This window comes from Tenrec ecaudatus, chromosome 14, assembly GCF_050624435.1.
Source record: "Tenrec ecaudatus isolate mTenEca1 chromosome 14, mTenEca1.hap1, whole genome shotgun sequence".
Classification (NCBI taxonomy): domain Eukaryota; kingdom Metazoa; phylum Chordata; class Mammalia; order Afrosoricida; family Tenrecidae; genus Tenrec; species Tenrec ecaudatus.
Genome location: NC_134543.1, coordinates 30,759,141 through 30,782,748, shown reverse-complemented (window position 1 = coordinate 30,782,748; position 23,608 = coordinate 30,759,141). Strand labels below are relative to the sequence as shown.

Here is a 23,608-nt window from a genome sequence, read left to right as displayed (position 1 = left end):
TCAGAAAAAGGCATACCTCTCTGAGGTGGGATGAGGGAGTTTGGAACTGATGACAGGAGGGAAGCCTGCCTGTCACACAGAGGGAGTTTGGGAAGCAACTGCTGGGCCGGCACTGGCAGAGGAAGCCCAACGTCCTCCCCCTAGTGACTAAAACCGAGACCCAGCTCACCAGCTTCTGCACCATGAAGAAATCCTTCTTGTAGATGGCAATGCCCTTGTTGAACAACTTCCGCTCGGCCATCTTCCACTGGTCAGAGCCTGAAAGGCAGAGGGACCAGCGAAGTGAGGCGGGTAGGAGTCAGGGGCAAGGCTGAACAGAATCAAGGCCGCAAGAGTGCCCATCCACAGCTTCTGCAGGCGGGCATCTAGGGCCGGCCTCCTACCCCACCCACTTTGCTATTTACCAGCCATGTCCCTGAGCCTGTGAGCCTCAGACTCCTGGCTTGTGAAATGGAACTAATCACAGAGCCCAGCGGTGGTGAGGAAGAAAGGAGAGCATTCATGCGACCTTCGTGCTAGGCACATATGACATGCCCCCGTCGACAGAGGTACCATGATCCCCCCACTTGGTCAATGTCCCTCGGAAAGTGCAGTGCCTAGAAGGGAATCCGATGTACAACACAAGGCATCACTGCCCGGTCCCAAGCGTCCTTCTGATACCTGATGCTGGTTTGGATGAGACTCCCTCACCTTCATGGGACCCATGTATCCACCCTCGTCCTCCAGGCCCTAGGGAGTCCCTGAGAGCTAACCCTTGCTTTGATTTTAGGCCCCTCACTCCCTGCTTATTTGGTTCCATTCCCTCACCCCAACCCAGAGACATAAAAGCAGGGTCTCATTGATCCTGATGAGTCCAGACACCTAGGGCCCTGCCACCCGACCAAGGGCCTACCTGTGTAGTGATAAGTTGCCAATGGGTGGTGGTGGGGCCTCAGGGGCTTCTTCAGTAGTAGCTTATTCAGCGTTTCCTGCCAGGGAAGTGAGGGAAAGGTCAGGTCTCCGAGGTGGACCTAGCATCTCGGATCTGAGCAAAATCCACAGGGTCTCTCTGAAGGTGGAGACAATGGGCTTGACAGGGAGGGGAGGTAGTGAAGGGTAGGCCTGCTCTAGAGCAGGCATGGGTGCTGCTGGAGTAGACCCAAGTCAGGCAACCCAGGAGAGAAAGCCCTCTGTGACCAGGAACCGAGGACCGGGGTGGGCAGAGGATTCTTACAGCCTTCCCTTGGCCAGACTCGGGGCCCACTTGAAAGCAGCATGCCATGCCAGCTTCCCCAAGGGTCCCTCCCTCCCTCGGTGGGTACCATCTCACCAGGATGTCTCCCCTGGACTCGTGCAGATAGTGCAGGGCCAGCTCCTGGTTGGTGCCAGCTCCGGGGAAAATACTGGAGCAGGCAGCGGTGAGCAGGTCTTCCACTGGAGCCATTTGGAGAGAGGAGAAGTCACTTCAGGGCTGGGCTGGGCCTGGCCCCTGTCCACCTGCCTGCCTACCAGGGGCCCCTCCTTACCTTGCCTCTGCTTCTCCCAGCTGCTCTCCAGGTTCTCCCATGGGTGCCATACCAAGTCGGCCTTGTGGGGGTCTGCAGCTGCCAGGGAGCGGTCCCTTAGGGCAGGGATTTCCGCTTGGAATCGGGAGCCCACGTTGATCCGCCTGCAGGGGTGCGAAGGGCAGGGAGTGAGGCCTCACCTCTAGGGAGGAGGTGGCCTTTCTCCTTGGGGATGAGCAAGGCAGTGGGCAGGGGCAAGGCCTCTGCTTGAGGTAAGGGAAGCTGACTTCCGGGGGCAGTCAGGATGATCCCACTGGGGTGCCTGCAGACAGCAGAGCATGGGAGTTGGCAAAGGAAGGAAAGCTCCAGAGTGGCAGACTGGGAGTCTCTGGGCTGATCCTGTCCCATTTTCCCCGGATGCAAATCCAAGCCGATCCTTTATTTTTCCTGCAACTTCTACACAGAACCAAGAGCGGGGAGAGGGGAAACCCAGGGAAGGTTGTAGATACCCAGCTCAGCCCTTTGGGAGCCCCTCTCCCCCCTCTGGGAGCCCCCCTCCCCCGAGTCCTCCAATTGCTCTCAAGGCCCCACCTGCATGCATGGACTCCACCAGGCCACCCTCACCCCACGGCCAGGAGGATCACACTTACGGTTCAATGCTGACTGGGGTGGCCTCCCCCATCACAGAGAGGACAGGCGGGGTGACCTCAGCACTATCTATGGGGCAAAGAACAGATTGGTAAATGGCACCCTCACCCTGCCCCGCCCCCACCCAGGTTGTGGGTGAGTCAGAGTGGCGCGCACAGAGGTTCAGACGCAGAAAGCAGGCCCTCTGTCCACCCAGCTCTGCAGCCTGCTCAGTGTGACGTGACAGGCACTCCGCTAAGTATCTCTGGTTCCTCTGTTTTCTCATCTGTAAATAGGGATGACTAAAATCTAGTTCCTAGCATTAACTGGAGGGACTGAATGGAATAATACACTAGATATTGTTGCTATGGTTGGCTTTTTGTTTGTCGTTTGTCTGCATATGTTGTTACCATTTGTAATAGTAACAATAATAGTACCAACATTGTTCGTTTTACCACAGGACTGACTCCATTCTAGCCAAGTGGTGTCAACTGTTGCATAATTATCTCCTCTCTTCCTTTCTGAATTCTCTGCCTGTTTCTCCTGAACAGATGGGCCTCAATGATCTACAGGATTAAGACACTCCCTTGCTCAAAAAAGAGGGGGCCGAAAAGTTTGCCGCAGCGTCACCCCTGCAGGGTGGCCTGAACTCTCTGGTGGGACCTTCCAGACTCCCACGGGCGCAGCCCCGTCCTCCCTTCCCCTCACTTTGCCTGGACCCCCCCATCTTGTTCCCTCGCGGCTCCTCATTGTCCCTGCGGACCCACTCCCAGGACCCACTCCCAAGGCTTCGCTGCTCCTATGCCTGGCGTGCCTTCCCAGCCCCCACGCACCGGAGTTCAAGCTCAGCCCTGGCCCCACCTCCTACAGAATCCCTTCCATACCACCCTGGGGCAAAGTCTCTGCAGACTGGGATCACGTCGGCCTCCCTCCCTGGCTGCCCGGTCCTCTGCTTTGTCTCCCAGATTTTCACAAGGACTCCTCGTGACCCTGCTCTCTCTTAAGGGCAGGCCGTGGAGCCCCACAGTCGCCGATTGCTCGCGGGCAGATCGCCGTAGCTCGCCCTTCCGCCCACAGACACCGGGGGGCACCAGCGAGCTAGGCCGTCGGAGCCAGCGCGCAGCTTAATCCCGTCTTGGGGCTGCCACACCCACGTGCGGCTGCGGGGCGGCTGTTTACGCCCCCCTGCTCCTTGCCTAGCCGGGCGACGGGATCGTCTGCCGGCTCGGAGGAAGTGGCGCCCCAAGGAGCTCGAGGAGGCCACATTCTCGGCACATCACCACCCAGGCTGGCCTCGAGTTTCCAAAATGTCTGCTCTGGGCCCCTCCGTGCCCACAGGCCTCTTCCCCTCCTTGGATTGATTCCCAACCGTCCCGGGGGCGTGGGCGATGTCACTCACTAGAGCGGAGCAAGGTCCGGTGGGCACTCTTTGGCGTGATGGGAGGAGGGGCGGGGATGGTGCTGGTTGACATGATGGCATTGAAGTAGAGGCCGGAGCCCTCCCGCACGGGGCTGAGGATGGGCGGCGGTGTGTACGGGGGCAGCTCAAAGCTGCGCTCCGACGGGTGGTCAGCCAGGCGGACAGGCGAGCGCAGGTGGCTCTGGTACGGCGTGATGTTGGAGTAGACAGGTGGGGCGATGAAGGTGCCCGCCTTGGTGGGGATGATCAGCGGCTCGGGCCTCGGCCGCTGCTTCGGTTTCCGCACGGCAGGCTGCTCCCCCTCCACCTTGGCACTCATGTCCTCAGCCTGGAGAGACACACCGAGCAGAGATGGCTCAGCCCCCGCTTGCTGGTTTCACCTTCAGAGCTTGGTGGCCTAGAACCACCCAGCCAGGCAGAGGGAGGAACCCAAGTGTGGCAGTGGCTTATTGCCTGGCTGCTCATAAAAAGGCCACAGGTTCAACCCCACGAGCTGACTCCATCAGGGAAGAATGTGACACTCAGCTTCCATAAAGATTAAAACCAAAATCCACTTTCATGGAGTCGATACCGATGTAAAGGTTTGCACTCACCCCATAGCGCCACCAGGGCCCCCAGCCCTGGCCAGTGCCAGTCTGCCCTACAGGGTCCCTGAATCAATAAGGCCATAGAGGCAGAATCGACTTACTGGGCTTGTTGTTTGCTATTTTAAAGCACAGGCTGACAAACGTTCTGAGACAGACCGTTATTTGTGGACTGCATGTGGTCTCTGTTTCATGTCCCCTTTTTTTGTTCTTAGCATCTAGATCTTTGAAAACATAAAAATCATTCTGCAGCCTCTGGATTCAGCCCACGGGGCCCAGCTCCAGTGCTGGCAGGAAGGGAAGCTCTTGGGACAGGAGAATGCAGCAGTTGGGGCCCAGTCACCAAACCTCCTTCATGATCACCTGAATGACTCAACCTCTTGGGGGTATCATTGTTTCTAATGTGGGATGGCCTCTGGATGGTACTGGGGGCTTCCCCGCGACTTCGAGATCAAGCGTGGCAGTTCAAACCCTCCAAGGGAAGTCATGGAAGAGAGGCCTGGCGATCTGCTTCCATAAAGATCACAGCCAAGCAAACCCTGGGAGTTCCGTTCTGCCCTGGCCTCTGCCACGGGACTGTCCTGAGTGGGCACTGACTGGAGGGTGGTGGGTATGGTTATTTCCCTATTGAGAAAGCTGTGAGATCTAAAGGAAATGGCGATGTGGGAAAAGCTAGGAACAGGACTCCATCATTGGATTCCGCAATAAATCCTGGCCGGTCTCACTGAAGTGCCTACATTAGAGGGAAGCCCCTCCTGGGTGCCCGAGCTGGGTGCAGGACAATGAAATGAAGAGTTCTGCCCTCATTCACAGAACTTCTGTGCCCATAGGATTAGGCCGAGGCTAGCCCACTCATCCAGTTAAGAGTTAGTCTCCCTGACTCAGCCTTCTCTGCTCCGTGGGCCTCCGTGCGAAGTGGGAGACGGGGCTGTGAAGCCAGAGGAGCCTTCATGCCTCTCAGCAGAGAGCCCTACCAGGTCAGCAGCACCCAGGCTGTCTCTAGGGATGCAATCTGCCAACAGGTGAGCTGAGTGGACAGGGAACCATGGACTCTGTACCTCACAGAGCTTCCAGAGGAGGGCCCCAAATCTCACAGGGCCTTCCAGGGAGGGCACCAACTGCCATGAGGCCTTTTGCCCTGGCTTCCAGCCGTGTGTGTGCGCTCTTCCCCTGTAAAACTAGAAGGAACTGAAATCATTCATTCTCCAGCCTTTAGGGGAACAATATGATGACACGGAAAAATGCAATAGCTCCAAAGGCCCCCAAACTGGTTAGATAGGAAAGCTAAAATGCACTCAGCTAGCTATGATAACATATTTTAATAATAAGGGAAATGGAATATAAACTTGAATATTTGACGACATTACGAAATTATCATTAATGCTGGGGTATGATTATGATCTTGTGAAAAAATATATATACAGATATCCTTATGTGTGTTCAGATGCAAACTGAAGAATTTATGGATAAAAAGGATGCATTGTTTTGGAGTGCCTTCAAAACCACCCAGGAGGGGGAGAGGTAAAGACGAAATGGGACCAGCTGTGTGGTGCTACACCACAAACAGGTAAATCCTGGAGGGCTCATTTACTGTGCTCTCTACTTCTGTCTCTGAGGAAGAAGCCTGTGAAGGAGGTCAAATCTCCAGCTGAGAAGAGCTAGAAAGGCCAGATGGCACAATTAAAGAGCACATTTCTGAAGGTATCAGAGACAAGTAAGCTGGGAAAACAGAATGAAAAGAAAATGAGATTTTTCCAGGAACTTCTTGAAAAATCCCTCCTGGCTCACAGGGGTTGCTGGCCACTCACTGAAGCCCTACGTCGGCACTTGTAGAAAGCGAAGCTTAAAACTCACAGGCAGGGACGCAACTGATCCAAGTCCTAGGGCCAGCTGCACCCCACCATGACTTGGCTGTTTGACCCAAAGTAGGTCTCCTGCCTTCTCCAGACCGTTTCCTCGTCTGTGAAACACAGGCATTCGTTTCTATAGTTGCTAAGGCTCCTTCCTACCCACTCTCAGGACAAGCTGGCCCCGCCACCAGCCTCCAGCACAAACCTCTCTGCTTTCTCCAACCAGAGGGCAGAAACCGTGCTGCTCACGACAGCTCTTGGAGCCCCCTTACGAGTAAGGAGGTCAAACTTGCAGCTAAGGACAGATAGAAAAGCTAGGCGAAACATTAAAAAAACAAAACACCACATTTCTGAAGGTATCAGACAGCAACTAAGTTGGCAAAGAATTAAAGAACCGAGATCCAAGAAAAGAGGCAATTCAAAGAGGCGAGCCTAGCACCAATGCCAGTAGGAGCAGAGGCAACGGGAGAAGCTTAAAGAACTGAGCAGAGATTTTTCACCAATTCAGGAGTCAGCAGCATAAACACTGGCTTGTCCAGGAAGGCTTGCTGGGCTTTGGACTGGGACACCAAAGGACTCTACTATCAGATGAAGGTGAATCAGAAATAGGCTAGGCCTTGCATGGAAGGAAATTCAGCTTCAAATCATCTTAATCCGATTAAAGTGATTCAGAAGCAAAGGTAAATCCTCTCTAGAAGTGGAAATCCTCATCTGGTCTTTAAACACCTAGATGAGCTTTCTGTTATCTAATACACATAATGTCTGGTACTCAAGTTTTTAAAAAGGCACACCCGACAGCAAGATATACATTTAAAAACAAGAGATAAGGGAAACATAGTGGGAACTTTAAATGGATTGCAAAAAAAAAAAAATGGAGTTAAAAGGCCATGAGGTGTTTTCCACACACTTCTTGAAGCCCCTCAGGAACTCACAGTAAACCTGTGAGGGGCTGCCACAATGGAGGGATCACTTCGACCCTGGAAAGAAGCTATGCTTAAAATGAAGTAAAATGGAGAATTCCATCAAAGACCTAGAAACTCTAAAAATGAATCAGGCGACAATACTGTCATTGAAAACTGTAGCTACAAATAAGAGCTCAATAAGTAGACTGAACAGCAGAACAGGCATAGCTAGATACAGAATTAGTGAACTAAAAGACTAATTGGACTGGGGGGTGGGTAAAATGGAGAATATAGAACCCCACATAATAGACAATAAATAGGGGATATGAAGAAAGACTGGGCTTCCTACTCCTGTAAAGAGTTACAGTCTCGGTAGCCAAAGGGGTAGCTCTCCGGTCTTCTAGGGTCTTGATGAGTCTGCACTGACCCAATGGCAGCGAGTGAGAGGTGATAAATTGTAGCAAAGGTTAAACTGGAGTCCCAGAAGGAGAAAAGATAGAAAACGGGGCAGACACAGTATTCAAGAAACACTCCAGGTTCCAAATAAGATAATACAAAGAAATCATATTATAATACGGCATGGTATTAGGTTTCCCAAAGTACAACTGCTAAAAACTTCAAAGTATCAAGATAAAGAGACATCACAGGGCTCAGTGGTTTCTATGTTGCTGGAAGAGTAAGAGAAGCCTGAAGACAAGGAAACGCTATATTTAAAGTATCAAAACTGCCAAGTTCGAATTCTGCACCCAGAAAAACTGATCCTGGGAAAACTGCAGATGCAATGAAAACATTTTCAGACAATCAAAGGTGAGTCACACAGAAGGAAAGATGATGACATCACTACTGAGTCACACAGGAGGAAAGACTCGAGATGTTCTAGAGGCGCATAAATGATCCCAGAGGAATGCTTGGAGAAAAGACCAACACTACATTTGCATAAACCTACCATGATTCGCGACTGAACAAAGTAACACTCGTATGATGTCCAACTAGAGAGAGAATGAAAATGAAGGTCGGGAATTCCCTAAGTTGGAGGGGGCAGTGGGGGGGGGGGCGGGGGGAATAAGTGAAAACTTGCATTCTCTCCAAAGAGGGAAAGTGATTTGATTTCAACAAACCAAAGATGCATGTTTTCACCTCCAGGTACTTTTTTTCAACTACTTAGAAGCCCAGATGCCCTCAGGCATTCCTGTGCACAAGGTGTTAACTTCTCTCAGCAGGATTGGTGCTAGCCAGGGACCATCTTCTTTCTTCAATATCTTCATCACTAGCTTTTGTGGTTGGTGCACAAATTTGAGTAATAGTTATATTGACTAGATTTCCTTGATGATGGGTGGATATAATCTGGTCACAGATAACACTGTACTTCCTGAAGAATCTAGCAAGATCCTTTCTAACAAGGAAGGCCATGCCATTCCTCTGGATTGTGTGATTCTGGGCACAGTAAACCAGATGATTTTCTGATTCAAAATGGCCAATACCTGTCCATTGCAGCTCACTAATGCCTAGGGTATTGATCGTCCTGTGTGCCATTTCATTTTTGACCATTTCCAATTTTCCTAAATTCATACTTCACACATTCCAGTTCCAATCATTAGAAGAGTTTTGCAGCTGTTTCTCTTTACCTTCAGGGGTACCCCCCCCCACCCATCAGCAAATGAAGATCCCGAGGGCTGCACCCCCACGGGCTGTACCGGACTCACATCACCATGGTTGACACTCCTCCAAGAAATCAGCTCCTCTTCAGTCACATTTTGAGGGCCGTTGGCCCTCAGGGCCCATCTGCCAGTAGTATCTCCCACAATGCCCTGCTTCCTTTGTTTAGTCTTGCAGTATTTGATGGTACTTTGAAGCCATCCATAAGGTTTTCAGAGGCTTCTTCCTCCAAAATGGGGAGCCAAGTCCTTTTCTGTTGTCTGTTCTTAGTCTGAAGCTCTGCTGAAATCTGTTCACTTTGGGTGACCCTGCTGGCATTTGAAATACCAGAGATATAGCTTCCAGAATCACAGCAACATATAAGCCACCATAGTACAGCAAACTGATGACTTCAATGAGAAAGGTGTTCAAAGGTGCAATCCAGATGCACTGACAGCCATTGGTGATTGGAATGCCAAAGTTGGAAACAAAGAGGAAGGAGAGAGTAGCTGGAAAACGTAGACTTGGTGATAGAAATGAAGATGGAGATCGCATGATAGAATTTTGCAGAGCCGCCAATTTGTTCATAGCAAATACCTGTTTTCAACAACACAACAGGCGACTATTCACACGGACTTCCCAGATGCAATGCACAGAATCCAAATGGACTAGATTTGTGGGAAGACATGATGGAGACGCTCAATATCAGCAGCTGTGGCCAGACCAGGATCTGACTATGGAACAAACCATCAATTGCTCTTATGTAAGTTCAAGATAAAGCTGAAGAAAATGAAAACCAGTCCACAGGAGCCCAAATCCGACCTTGAGTCCATCCCACCTGAATCTCGAGACCCTCTCAAGAGCAGATTTGACGTTGAACACCGATGACCGAAGATCTGAGGAGCTGTGGGAGGACATGAGGACCATCACTCATGAAGAAAGCAAACGAGCACGAAGAAGACAGGAAAGGAAGGAAAGCACAAGTGGACGCCAGACGAGGCTCCGAGCCTCGCTCTTCATCGTAGGGTCCTAAAGCACATGCACGCAAGGAGGAAGTCAAGGCACCGAGTAGAAATGTCAAAGGGCAGCTCCAAAAGAGAAAGCCCAGCATCATACTGAAATGTGCAAGGACCCAGAAAACCAAAAAAGAACATGCTGAGCATTCTGACATGGAAAGAACACAAGAAAAAAATTCAAACCTTGAATTGCAATTTTGAAATATTCTATAGGCAAGATATTGAATGATACAGGAAGCATCAAGAGAAAATAGAAAGAATATACAGGGTCACTATATCAGAAAGAACTAGTCAAGAGCCCACCACTTCGGGAGGTGGCATATGTACAAGAACCAATGTGTTGAAGGAAGAAGTTCAAACTGCACTGAATGCATAAGCCAAAAGCAAGGCTCCAGGAATTTATGAATAGCCATTGAAATGTTGCTGGAAGCTGAAGAAACACTGGAAGCACTCACTGGCCTATGCTAGGAAGACAGAGATCTATATTTATGCCTATTTCAAAGAGAGGTGACTCAACAGAACGCTCAAACTATAGAATGATATCAATGATATCGCACACAAGTAAAATTTTGCTTAAAATCACCCAGCCACAGTTGCAGCGGTCCACTGACGGGGAACTGCCAGAAGTTCAGGCCGGATTCAGAAGAGGATGGATATCTTTGCTGATGTCGGATGAATCTTGGCTCAAAGCAGAGAATACCAGAAAGATGTTTACTTGTGTTTCATTGACTACGCAAAGGCATTCGATTGTGTGGACCATAATAAACTGTGGATCACCTGGAGAAGAATGGGAATTTCAGAACACTTCATTGCGCTCATTCGGAACGTGTACATGGATCAAAAGGCAGTTGTGCAAACATAACACGTTCAATCTAGATGCTGAGCAAATCATCAGAGAATCTGGATTATATGAAAAAGGATGCGGCATCAGGATGGGAGGAAGGCTTGTTACCAACCTATGGTATGCAGATGACACAGCCTTGCTTGTTGAAGGTGAGGAGAAATTGAAGCACCTGCTACTGAAGATCAAGGATTGCAGCTTTCAGTGTGGAATAGAACTCAATGTAAGGAAGACCCAAATCTTCACATCTGGGCCACTAAGTAAGATCATGATAAATGGAGCAAAGGCTAAAGTTTCACGGGTTTTGTCTTAGTTGGATCCACAATCAATGCTCGTGGAAGCAGCAGTCAAGAGATCAAAATCTGTCTTGCATCAGGTAAATCTGCTGGATAAGACCTCTTTAGCATATTAAAGAGCAAGGATGTTTTGGTCCTTTTTGAGGACTAAGGTGCACCGAACCCAAGCCACGGTATTCTCCGCTGCGTCATATGCATGTGAAAATTGGACATTTGTGGGAAACTGAGGACAGGGAAGAGAGTGTATGTAGACAAGTTCTCTATACTCATGATTAAAGAAGCCTGGGAGGCCAGGATTCTGGGTGGAGGGAGGCCTTCATGCTTGTGAGTTGAAGAAGAGAATCCCAGTCACATCCTCCTAATTAGCAATCATCCGCACAAAACCGTCTCATATAGTGCTGCCTCAATGACCCCTCTTCCAAGCACATGGCCAGTTACTATCCAGCCAGCCGGGGCTTTATCTTTAGGAACAAACATGTTGCTATTGCTCTTCCCGTTCAGGGGACAGTCACCCCCCTTTACCTGCCCTCAGCACTGGTGTTACGTAATGTTACCCATGCCTGTGGTTTGGGGCGCGTACACGCCCCGAGACTGTATATAAGTTGGTGAAAGAATGCACTCTCTCTCCCTCTCCCATTCAGACCTGGCTGCATGGAGGAGGTGAGCACCCCCAAACTTTTATGTGTCTGTTTATTTCTTTCCCTCAATTACACAACCAGCCCTTAGGTCCTATGGTTTAAGACCCATCTGGTGTGGGCTGGGTCCCACAGACATTGAATAAGGAAAATCACAGAAAAATTGATGTATTTGAATTGTGGTGCTGGAGAAGAACATTGAAAGTACCATGGACTAATTAAAGGACAAACAGATCTGTCTTGGCAGAAGTAAGGCTAGCGTGCTCCTTGGAGACAAGGATGGCAAGACTTCACCTTACATTTTTTGGGTACATTGTCAGGAGAGACCAGTCCCTGGAAAAGGTCATCGTGTTTGGTAAAGTGAAAGGGCATGGAAAGAGAGGAAGGCCCTCAACAAGATGGTGTGACACCATGGCTGCACCAGTGGGCTCAGGCATGGGAACAATGGTGAGAATGGCACAGGACCGTGCGGTGTTTCCTTCTGCTGTGCTACGAGTCATCTAACAAAAAGAACAACATGCATGCACCGACTCTGGGAGAACTGAGAAAATAGTCACACAAATTGCTTTCTGTAGGTGCCAGCTCTCTCCCAGAAAGCAGGGTAAGAAAGGCTGACAGGGAAGCCATAGAAAAGCATTACAAGCATGTGTATATTAACAAGTTGTGAGAAGGAGGAAACGAAGAAACCCACCCATTCAGTCCACAGGAATGCTGTGGGCTAGGGCTGGGCTACTGACCATAAGGTCAGTGGTTCAAGCCCACCAGCCACCCCTCAGGGGAAAGATAAGGCTGTCTGCTCCTATAAAGATAGAATTAAGGTCTTAAACCCTATTGAGAGCCACTATGAGTCAAAATCAACTTGGTGGCAGTCTTTTGTTTTGTGCATCACAGTAATTAATGATCCCTGGTGGCACAGTGGTTAAGTGCTCAGCTGCCACTTCAAGGGAAAAGGTCCTGAGCACCCTGTGGGCAAGTTCTACTCTGTCCTAGAGGCTCGAAGAGCCAGGCTTGGGGACAGTGGGGCAATCAGTAATGGCACTCAAGGGAAACTGCAGTGCTCTCATGAAAAGTCAAAGATGGTTACAGTGGACCCTAAGAAACCTTCACTCAAAGCCACTTTATAGATGCACCCTAAAGAGAGCAGGCCGAGCGCTGAAAGATGAAGATACTCGCTTACTACGTATTATGTTAATGTCAGATGAACTCGACTTTAAAAGGTGAAAGATTACTCGACATTACATCACCCCCTACTGATAAAATGTCTAATCCAATCAAAGTGAGCATTCTCCTAACAACATTGCCTCACATGACACAACAGACACTGCAGAACGAATCAAAGAAATGGACAAAACCAAAACTTCCAACATGCATCACTCAGCACCCAGCAAACCAACATTCTCTCTCGACATCCCAGGTTAGGGCCCTAATCAGACGCCGCTGCTCTGAAATGAAGGGAGGCACACATCTGAGATTCCTTCCCCACTCCCAAGTGTAAAGCTGTTTAACTGTCCCCCATAAATATCTTCCCCTAAGTTTGGTCTAAAAAGATAAACCTGTATTCCCACAGGTGCGGTGAAACCCTCCTGCATGCTCCTACCTCCCTCACCCGCACATCCCAACCCTGTGCTCCTCTTGCGGTGGGAGCCCACTGGGACCGGGACCGGGACCGGGACCGGGATGGCAAGAGTCTGGATCAGGGGTCTCTCCTACCTGAGCTGGGGCCTCGGTCCCGGGGATCCGGTTGGAGCGCCTGCGGGTGACGATGACGGACGGTTTGTGCTCTGACGGGTTCTGCTCCAGACCCTGGCCGTCCTCCTCCAGCCCTCCAACCTGGGCCGCCTCCGCTGGGTCCACAGTCCGCACAGGCACAGACACCGGGATGATGAGGGGCGCCATCCCGCTGTCCTCTCGGGCCCGCTTGGCAGCCAAGGAAGGCTCAGAAAACTCCACCCCACACTTGGTAGTTGAGGTCAGCACACTTTTCCTCTTCTCCTCAGAGCCATTCGTCTCCTGGGCAAGAGCAAAGGGAATGGAGGGGAGGTCGAGAAGGTCACGTCCCACTTTGCTGGTCCGTTTAACCCAGGGATCAGATACGATGGCTCCCCGAGACTCTGACACCACATTCCTAAATGCTCTCTAGAACCTCGCTCTGTTAAGCCACAATGGCCCAAGGCAGGGGACCCTAGATGACCTTGGGCCACAAGTAGTCTTTCATTGTGTGTTTGGCCCATACCATGGTTACCACACCAAATAGTACCCTAATATCCAACACGCATCCTGGCTGCAGAATGTAAACCTGGAACCCATTACAGGGGGAAGGGCTGTCTTTGTATGTAGTGTGGACAACTGGCTAGAGCAGTCTGGCTGTCCCTAAGGCTAGGGCAAATTCTGCCACCGCCTCCACATCAGCCTGGCCCATCAGACCTCAAAGGTATGAACATGTGAGGGGAGGAGCACATAGTGGCTTCAGGATTGGCTCTACTAGGCTTCTATCCTAGCCATGTGACCTTGGGAAATGCAACTTGGGTCTCAGTGTCTTGAGCTATAAAGCAAGGATAAATGACAGCACCCCTTCCCCACAAAGTTTGATGACTGCTTATGATAGTATATTTTTAAAATCCTATTCATTTCCTTTAAAAAATATGTATATATACATTAAAATCATAGCAGTACAGTTCACATACAACAAACTGCACCTGTTTGTAATCATTCTGACGCAATCACCTGTGTAACTGCTGCCACATTCTTGTCTTTCAGCATGTCAGGTCCAGAAATGGCTCCCTCCCCCTGCCCCCACATCCCATCTCCTCTGCCTAGTCCTTTAAGGCCCAGATAGAGGCCAACCCTCAAAGGTCTGGCCCACTTTCTAGCCAAAGAGACTCCACAGATAGAAACCTCAGCTGCTCCTCAGGTCAGAATTCTCTAAGGCAGTGTTTCTCAGCCTTCCTAATGCCGAGACCCTTTAATACTGTTCCTCATGTTGTGTGTGGTGACTGCCCCCCCCCAGCAATAAATTATTTTCGTTGCTACTTCATCACTGTCATTTTGCTACGGTGATGAATTGGGCGACCCCTACGAAAGGGTCATTCAACCCCCAAAGGGGTCAAGAACAGGTTGAGAACTGCTGCCATAAGGGAGAGAGCCCTTTGTAGACAAAGAATTCAGAAGTCCCTGAATTGTATGGGCTCCTTTCCTTCACGGACTTGAGAAAGCTGCCCCATGGGTCTAGCATCTCTGGCCCTCTCCCTGACCCCCAGAAACCCTGAAACGTCCTCCCCGTGAAGCCCAGCCTCCAGCCCCAGTCCCTCACCTTGGCATTCTGCATCGAGGCTAGCTCTACTGCCTTCTGGGCCAGGGTCAGCAAGTTGGCCTCCTGGGAGGCCCGGCGTCGACGTCGAGTGCTCTGGATTACCCCACCTCGTAGCACCTGCCCGTAGTCCATCGCCCGCATGGCCTCCTCGGTGCTCATGGAAGGGGCCTCCCGCTCCCGACCATTGGGTGCCAGTCTCTCCCCATCAGGCAGCATCTGTGATTCCCTCAGCTCCAGCGGGAGCCCCAGAGCTTCAGGATGGGGCTGGCCCAGGGGGCCCGCGGGTGGCTGCTGCGGGGGCCAGTGATGTAGGAACAGGCTGCCGGTAGGATCCTGCCCAGGCTGGGTGCCAGCTCCATCCAGGGCAGTGGGGGGCAGGACGCCCTCCTTGGAGAGGCGGCGGGAGCGGCGAGGGAAGGCGATCTGGGCCTGAGGTAGCACAGACTGGGTTGCCGACTCCTGCAGGAGAGCCTTGCGCAGTTCTGGGTTCATATCGGGGTTCGGGGGGAAGGAGTAGGAGGCCAGGCTGTGGTGAGCCAAGTGGGACTGCCCCAGGGGCCCGGCTGGCGGCAGGCCAAAGTCCTGGGGGGGCTGGGAGGGCTGTTGCTGCATGGGGTAGAAGTTCTCAAAGAGCTGCATCTGAGGCAGGGCGGCCTGCCCCTGCTGCTGCGGCTGTTGTGGGGTGTACCCCGCAACAGGGTTGGGTGGTGGAGGGCCCTGCCGGAAGACCTGCCGATTCACCTGGTGGCCGAAGGCCAGCTGGAAGGGTTGCAGGGGCAGTGTCTGGTTTGGGGGCTTCTTGGACGTATGGTAGGAGTTCAGGGGGGCCTGGGGCCGCCCCACCTCCAGCTGCACCTTCTGCGACATCATCGGCTGCACCGCGTTCCTGTAACGGTCCAGCTGTTGGGCCCCCACTTTCTCCCGCTTCAGAGCCTCTGCGTGGCTATAGTAGGTGGAGAGCCCCACTCCCGGGTGAGGGTTCCCCTTGGGTCCGCTGTAAAGAGGCAGGCCGTGGCGGCTCCACGTGGAGGGGGGTGGAGGCTGGCCAGGCTGCTGCTGCCAGCCACTGTCACTGACTCCCGCGCCCCCGCCACGCTCTGGGGCCCCCCGCCCCGGGGCCATCACAGGGTTGGGCCACGTGATGGGGCCCACCTGCTGGGACAGCATAGCTGCTGTGGTGTGCTCTGTCCCATACACCACGGAGTTCAGCAAGGCCAGGCTGTTGGGCGGGGGCAGCTCCACTGGTTGGGAGGTGGGGATGCCTCCGGACAGGCCCTCGTGTCCAAAGTAAGGCTCCTCCTTTACTCTGGAGGCCTGTGGAGGGGCTGTGGGCTGCTCCTTGGAGGCCGACTCCTGGTCATTGAAGAAGAGGCAACGCTTCCGCTTGCCCTGAGCCTTGGGCTGGGCCTGGAGGTTCATGATGCGGCCAGCTGGGCCCCGGCAGTGAGACCTGCTTCACCCACTGCCCATCCCCTGGGGAGCAGTCCTGCTGGAAGTCCGGTCCTAGTCCTGGAGCGGGAGGGGACACGGCAAAGGCCACGGAAGACGCTGCTGCACTTGCTCAGGCACGAGGAAGAGGAAGACCCGGGCTGGCTCTTCTTCTTCAGAAGGTTCTGGGGCTGGCGGTCTCCTCTTCCCAGCGTGTGATGCTCCCCCACACAGTCCCGGTGCCTGAGGAGAGAAGAAGAAGGTGGCCTAGTGTCAGCTTCCCAGGGTGCCTGATGGCAGCATGGGCTGAGGAAGGGGCCTCCAAGGCCATGTGGTCACCAGCATGGCAGCTGAAGCAGTGCCAATCCCGGGGCCCTTTGTCTCCCAGCGCCTCGCTCGCCCCCCTGGAAGGCTCCAGGACCCACTGCTTTGACTACTTTGGGCACAAACGCACTGACCAAGGGACACGCAGAACTGAGATCCCGCTTGAGCCTCATCCATCCAGCCCAGCGGGAGAAAGGGCAACGAAGCCAGGGGATCCCTGCTCCTCTTAACCCAGGCCCCCTGTCCTGGGCAGCCAGGCCTCCTTTGCCCCTGGCCATGTTAACAACCCAACTCTGCCCATCCCCACAGCCACCACCACACTGTGTCCAGCCACACCTGTATCTCAGGCACGGAAGTGGGTCCTTCCCATTATGGCCACCCTCTTGCTCACCCCTTTGCTGGGAGTCCCAGCAGTCCTCCATGGTCGCTTGCAGGAGAGGCCCCTGGGAGACTGTGTGCAGTCCGAGCCCCACCCCTGGGAGGGGCAGCTGGGTGGGGCTGCCAGAGTCCTCCCAGAAGGAGCACAGAACCTGTTTTGCAGCCCAGGTTGGAGGCAGGACCCAGCCCCTAGCAGGTCAGCTGGCGCCTGGAGCAGAGGAACAGAGCAGCTAAGATCCTGGGTGCACACGGGAAGAACTTAGGCCCGGGCATGACTGAAATACTTATAAGTTTGTCTAATTTTGCTTTTTAATTTGATTTTTTTAAATCATTTATTTACCCTGCTCCAGAACAGAGAGCCTCAAGACCTGTAATTTCCAGGTTACAGAGCTGCCTGGACGTATTCTAAGAGGCTTCGTCTTGCATCAGTCGGATAGATCATTTTTCCCCTCCCGGCGTAAGGCTGGGGGTCATGTGACCCACCCCTTCCTCCACACTAAAATTCTTGCCGGAGTCCGTCTGGGTGGGAGGAGATGGGGTGGCTCGGACCTTGTAGGAAACCCCGGGAAACCACAGCAATGGAAGGAAGGGGCAGGGCAGGTTAGGGCAGGTTGCTAAGCAGCTCTGGCTCCGCCCAGTGACGCCCCTCGCCCAGCCCACTCTCGCCTGCCCCAGCACTATCTCTCTCCTGCAGGCTTTCCGGGTTTCCGAAGCCCTTCCACTCCGGGAGCCCAGACCCGGTGACTCACTGGCGAGGAGGGCCCTCCCTATCTTTCACTTTCACCCAGTACCCAGAAGGGGAGGAACTTCCTCCTCCATTTCCTCCCTCGGCTCCGGGCCCTGGAGGGAGAGAGAGCTTTGTGGCGCCGCCCCCCACCCCCTCCACCCCTTGGTCTGCATACAACGTGGGAGCTGGGGGCAGGGAGAGTGATCAGGCCAGGAGAGCTTCTAAACCCCTGATGCACACACACCCCCACCCCCACCCAGGGCACTGCGTGGGGCCACAGGGGTAACCTTTTGGGCAAACCCACTTTTTCTTGCTGTGAAGTCCACATTCCCTGACAGCCAACCTAATTCTGACTAGAAACCCCAAAGCCCTCTGGCCCCACACAAAGCTGCAAGGTAGAAGGCCTTGCAGGCGACAGAAGCCAAGCTCTCTGACCTCACAGCACACAAGAGAAGCCCAGGTCTGCTCTGAGAGCCCTAGGAGGAAGACCGCAGGAGGGGAGCCAGCCAGGTCCTCCCGGGGCTGCAAAGCCCCTCCCCTTCCCCCATCGCAGCCCTGCCTCTGGGGCCCTGTGGGCCACAGCCCCAGGGTCGGGGCCTGGAGTGGGGGAAGGCCTGAGAGTGGATGCACACGATAAATAAAGGTTCAGGGCCAGAGCTCAGCACCTGCCTCTGGGGGCAGGGGTCCCCCGGGTCTGGGGAGAGAGGATGGGGGTCCCTTGCAAGGGGATCCCAGACAGGGCTGCAGGACCTGCGGGCCCGCAGTATGGGTTCGGTTCATTGGCACCCCACTCTACACATCAGAGGGCCATGATCCAGCGCCCCACCTCCAGCCCCAGCCCCACAGGCTCTCATTGCATTGGGTAAGTCTGTATTTTGAGGACTAAGGTACAATGCCTGACCCAAGCCATGGTATTTCAATCCTTTATATGCATGTAAAAACCGGACACTGGATAAGCAAGACTGGGGGGGGGGGGAGAATAATCGGTGCATTTGAACGATGGAGCTGGTGAAGAATATTGGAGGTACCGTGGACTGCCAAAAGAACAAAACAATCTGTCTTGGAAGAAGTCCAACCAGAGTGCTCCTTCGAGGCAAGGATGGCAAGGCTTCCTTCCACATCCTTTGAACATGTTATCAGGAGAGACGGGTCCCTGGAGGGAGACATCATGCTTGGTGAAGTGGAGGGGCAGCGGGACAAAAGGACTGACGTGGGGGCTGCAAAAATGGGCTCAAACCTAACAACAAGGGTGAGGATGGTGCTGGAGCAGGTGTTCTGTTAGGTTGCACACGGGAGGGGGGAGGGAGTTGGGTATGAGTCGGGGCGACTCACAATACCTAGCAAAAGCAACAGCAATGAAAACAACAACCAGGCAGGCTCTCCAAGCTGGAGCGGGGGCTCATGTAGAAGAAATGAAGAGGAAAAAAATAAAATAAAAAAATAAAAATAAAAAAAAGAAGAAATGAAGGGGAGCAGAAATGGGGAGACCAAGTCACCCCAGAAGATCCCCGTGCCCCCTTCTCCCCTGTCACTAAACTGGAGGACTGAAGCCCCTCTGCCCCAGCAGTCCTTGACCATAGTTGGGAAATGGGTGACACCGAGGAACTGAGAGGGAAGGGGAGGGGCACCCCAGGCAAGAGTGCACAGGTAATAGTGGCGGTAGTGATGATTATGATAGACTAAAAATTCACTGCCATCGTCGTCAATTCCAACGCCCAGTGACCCTATCTAGTAGGGTTTCTGGGGTTTTGTGAATCTGTTCGGGAGCAGATAGCCTCATCTTTCTCCTGATGGGCAGCTGGTGGGTATGAACGGCCAACCTGGAGGTTAGCAGTCCAACACTTCCCCCACAGAACCACCTGGGCTCTTTGCTGCTGGTTCATAATGATTAACAGTCATTCCTGCAGCAACCTTTTAGGGCAGGCATTGCTATTTTAACTTCCATTTTACAGGTGAGCGAGAGGAAGCCCAGAGGGGCTCAGTCACCTGACCATGGTCACACAGCAGTGATGCTGCAGAGCCAGGACTTCAGCCTGTTGTTTTTTGTTTTGTTTTTTTAAACATTTTATTGTTAGGGACTCATACAACTCTTACCACAATCCATACATACATCAATTGTGTAAAGCACATCTGTACTTTCTTTGCCCTCATCATTTTCAAAGCATTTGCTCTCCACTTAAATCCTTTGCATCAGGTCCTCTTTTTTTTCCCCACCCTCCCCGCTCCCCCCATAGCCTAAGTCTATGTGACTCCTAGAACCAGCCCTTAGCCCTTAGCCCCCAGACATGCTGCCAAGACACCAGGCCAGGCTACACACCCCACTTCCACAGCAAGCACACCACCATCTCAGGCCACAGGCTTGGGAAAGGCAGCTCTGGGCGCAGCTGTGCTCCTCACTGGAGTTGGAAAGCCCCTCACCACTGCCTGAACCTTGGCAGGCAAATCTCTCGTCATTCTCCCCAGACACAGTGGAGAAGTTGGTCAGCCCTACAGGAAGGCACCGAGGGCCTCGGCCCTGACCACTGTCTGCCCCGCCTACCGGACCTGGACTCTAGGCCCTGAATGCCTCCAGGCTCAGATCTGGAACCCAGCGCTAGCATTTCAAGCCCTTAGACCCCAATAACACCTCACAGCCTGTAGCTCTTAGCCACTTCCTCCCATTTCTTTGACCCCAGTCCTACTCCTCAACCCAAAGCTCCCCAACCCCCAGGGAGGGGACTGCTCAGCCTTCAGCACCATGAGGAGGAGGTGGGACAAAGCCATTGGTTTCCGAAGCTCAGCTAGAGGCCAAGTCCCGAAGGTTTGGGGGAAGAGGGTGTTCATAAGGAACCTCTGCAGGCAGCTCACCCTGGGTCCAGCTGCAGGAGTCTCTGACAGCGGATGCCGCCGCACAGTGAAAGGAAACCCACAGTCGCCGTGGGGCCCCAGACGCTGCAACCAGCTCTGTCAGGCTGTTTGACTGTCTGTCATGGCTGTTTCCCCGGTCCTGCCTCCCAGTTGCTTGCTGACCAGAGCCCCAGACGGGTCGTGAAGTGTGGGGGTGTCAGTAGCCTGAGATCCATGAGAAACACATCCTTTCTATAGTACCGAGGAGGAGCCTGGTACCAAAGCTGCAGATGGGCTTTGCAGGCATGTGTGGAGAACCTGCCGGGAAGGCCTTAGGGTATCGTGCCCATGGAGAATTCAGGGAGCCTTTGCCCTGGTCCCCAAGCCTACTCACTCACCCAGGGGGGAATTCACACCTCCATCCAGGACACAACACCTGCTGTGAGCCATGCTGAGAAGGCCCTGTCTGGGCCCAGCAGCCACAGGGACTCAGCGTTAGAACCAAGTAGAGGAACAAATGTTCCAAGTTCCTGTTCTTAAGCGGGGCCACCACACAGCCCCTCTCCCCCGACTTACACAAGGCGAGGGGGCACCAGAGCTTCTTCATGTCTTGCATGTGGGCCACACAGCCCCAAACATGGTGTCCAACAAGGACCTGACTCTCCAGTCTACCCCAGCACCACCACCACCAAACAGACTGTGTAAGGTAGGGTCAACACTCGGACCTCTCTCAACATTGGCTCCAAGTTTAGCTCCACCTTCAGGGCCTCCAACTTGCTGTTCCCATGTGGTCTCTGGGTCTCTGACCAGACAGAACCCTTGACCTCAGACAGGGTCTCACCCATCCCATCTGGCCAAGTTCTCCTTGCCCTGCAGGTTGCAGACCCTGCTCCCTCTGACACCAGGAAACTCACAGCCCAAAAAACCCACTGGCATTGAGACAGTTCTACCTCACAGCTACCCTCTAAGCCAGAGAATAGCTCCTTAGGATTTCTGAAACCGTAACTCTCAATGGGAGCAGATAGTCCCCCACCCCTTTTTTTCCTCCCTGAAAGCAGCTGGTAGGCTTCAAGTACTGACCTTGAAGTTAGCAGCCCAGGGCTTAATCCACAGCGCCACCATTTCATACCTCCCTGCCACCGAATTGCCATTGCCCACGTCTTCATCCCTAGCACACAGCCAGTGTCACTTGGAGCTGTCGCTTGGATGCTCACTCAAGACGGACATGGAGGGTCAAGGCCATTTCTGGGCAGAGGCACTACTCGTGACCGGCATCTCTACCCTGGGCTCGTGCAGGTCCTGACATTCAACCTCCCTCCCTAGATCACACCCGAGCTCCCCATGATGTCAAGGGGAAGCAAGGAGACCCCACCCTCCCCCAACCCCAACAATGGCCCCAAGATCTTGCTAGCTGAACAGCAAGCACCCCAAGTCCTTCTCCAATTGCTCCACAAGCCGCTTGCCCCGTGATATCCTCTCAGCTGCCACTCATGGCCCCACTCCACATGTAGGCCAGCTAGAGAAGTGCCAGCCTGGCCCCTGCTGCACTCCCTCCTACAAGGTCCATTGCCTGGACTATGGCCAGGGCCATGAACCTGTGGCTCGGTTACCTCATACACTGACATGCTGGTGTGGGCCTCAAGAGGCCAAGACAGCACGGCCGGGAGGGCTCAAAACTCTTGTTTAGATACTCTGGGACCTTTGGCTGCAGCCTGTCATCTGTAAGCAGCCTGGCATTGCCACCTGCTATAATTGCCCTGGCCCAAGACAAACCTTTTTTCTAAATTCAGGGAAGACCCCTGCAAAGCCATGTGCCCCTCGCCCCCATGAACTGGGAGTTCACACCCAGGCTGCAGGGCCTCATTTCTCCAAGCCACTGAACTTGCAAGTCAGGTTCTCAAGGAAAGAATCAGTGGTGTGGGCCAGTCTCCCCAAGGTATCATGTCCCCTGAGAGCAGGCAGACATCCTGTTTGCCCACCCCCAGTGTGGAGACCCACTGGAGCATCCCTGCTCCAGACTGAACTTCAGGTTGACAGATGGATGAGTCCTGAGCCTCCAGGGTTGATCAGGTCAGGAGCCTGCCAGGCTCACAGGCTCCCAGCTGGCTGCAGTTGGGGTTTGCCCTTAAGATGTCCACATCCACACGGAGTGTGCCAGAGAGGAGGGGCGTTTCTGCCTCATGAGGGACTCTCGGACTCCTTTCTGGCATTTCCTGTCCCCCACTCACACAAATACCCCCAGGATGTTTGTAGGAGGCTAGGGTACCCAGGGTCATTGCACAGGATAGCGATGCTCCACCTTCCTCAGGTCGCGACCGTTTCATACAGTTCCTCATGTGGTGGTGACCCCCAACCATCAAATTATCTTCGTTGCTACTTCATCACTGTCATTTTGCTTCTGTTATGAATCAGGCAACCCCTGTGAAATGGTCGTTTCGCCCCTAAAGGGGTCGCGACCCACAGGTTGAGAACCACTGGCATAGGAGGAAACCAAGGCTTTGAGAGAGCTCACAGTCATCATCAAAGTCAGGAAAGACTCAGCGGTCACCCACAGTGAGGAACAGCTGCCTCTCTCCTAGCAAGGGCCACAAAGGATCTCGGGCAGCCCAGAAAATGCCTGTCAGCCAGACTCAGAATCCCAGGAACACAGTGGAAACTGCCTGATGTCCCTGTAAGGGGTGGTGGGGGTGGTGTGGTGTGTGTGCGTGTTGGGGGCACCTGAGCCTTTGGAGCAGGTCTCCTGGGGACTGATGATGTCCTGCATCTCCTCAGCACCACCTATGTCCATGCCCTCCCCTTCTAGAAAGGCCTGTCTCCATGCCAGGCCTAGAGCAGAACTCTCTGAATCTCTACCTGAGCACCAGTGCTGCCTTCCACCTTGGACCATGACCCTTGCCCTGCAAGCCTACCCACTGTCCCTTCATCCACTCAGTAAGCATTTACTGGAACCTGGCAGCAGCCAGGCTCTGGGGAGACACATGGTATGGGCCCTACCTTCGCAGCATCCAAAGGGGAAAAGAGACACAAAGCACACATTAATTACAACATCAAGTGGCTGATTCAGGAATGAGTGCAGGGCACCCAAGAAGAGAGCAAGTGACCCTTGACTTTGAGCTTCCACAGGAGCTGGTTCCCGCCAATCTGCCTTCCTTCAAGGTCACCTCCTCCAGGCAGCCCATCAGTACACATAGTCCCCATGCTTTCTGAACCTTTGTGTTCTTCCTCGGTGTCCACTGCTATCCCATAATGCTTTTTCAACACCCCTCTGTGTCTGTACGAGGCTGGGAGCAAGGGACCTGGAGGCAATGTGACTCAACTGGCTGTC

The 23,608-nt window shown here is 53.2% G+C and overlaps 1 protein-coding gene across 2 annotated transcripts in view; it reads right to left on the bottom strand.

The window, feature by feature from the left end:
* The window catches only part of MIDEAS (mitotic deacetylase associated SANT domain protein), a 70,469-nt gene that overhangs the window by 5,502 nt on the left and 41,359 nt on the right, over positions 1 to 23,608 (bottom strand). For both annotated transcript variants that reach the window (XM_075531857.1, XM_075531858.1), the window contains exons 2-9: positions 14,601 to 16,271; positions 13,001 to 13,300; positions 3,511 to 3,859; positions 2,135 to 2,201; positions 1,506 to 1,648; positions 1,310 to 1,413; positions 893 to 968; positions 170 to 258 (exon numbers count right to left, since the gene is read on the bottom strand). In XM_075531857.1, coding sequence (XP_075387972.1) covers positions 170 to 258; positions 893 to 968; positions 1,310 to 1,413; positions 1,506 to 1,648; positions 2,135 to 2,201; positions 3,511 to 3,859; positions 13,001 to 13,300; positions 14,601 to 16,019 — 2,547 coding nt within the window. In that variant the 5' untranslated portion in view covers positions 16,020 to 16,271. The remainder of the gene's footprint in view (positions 1 to 169; positions 259 to 892; positions 969 to 1,309; positions 1,414 to 1,505; positions 1,649 to 2,134; positions 2,202 to 3,510; positions 3,860 to 13,000; positions 13,301 to 14,600; positions 16,272 to 23,608) is intronic.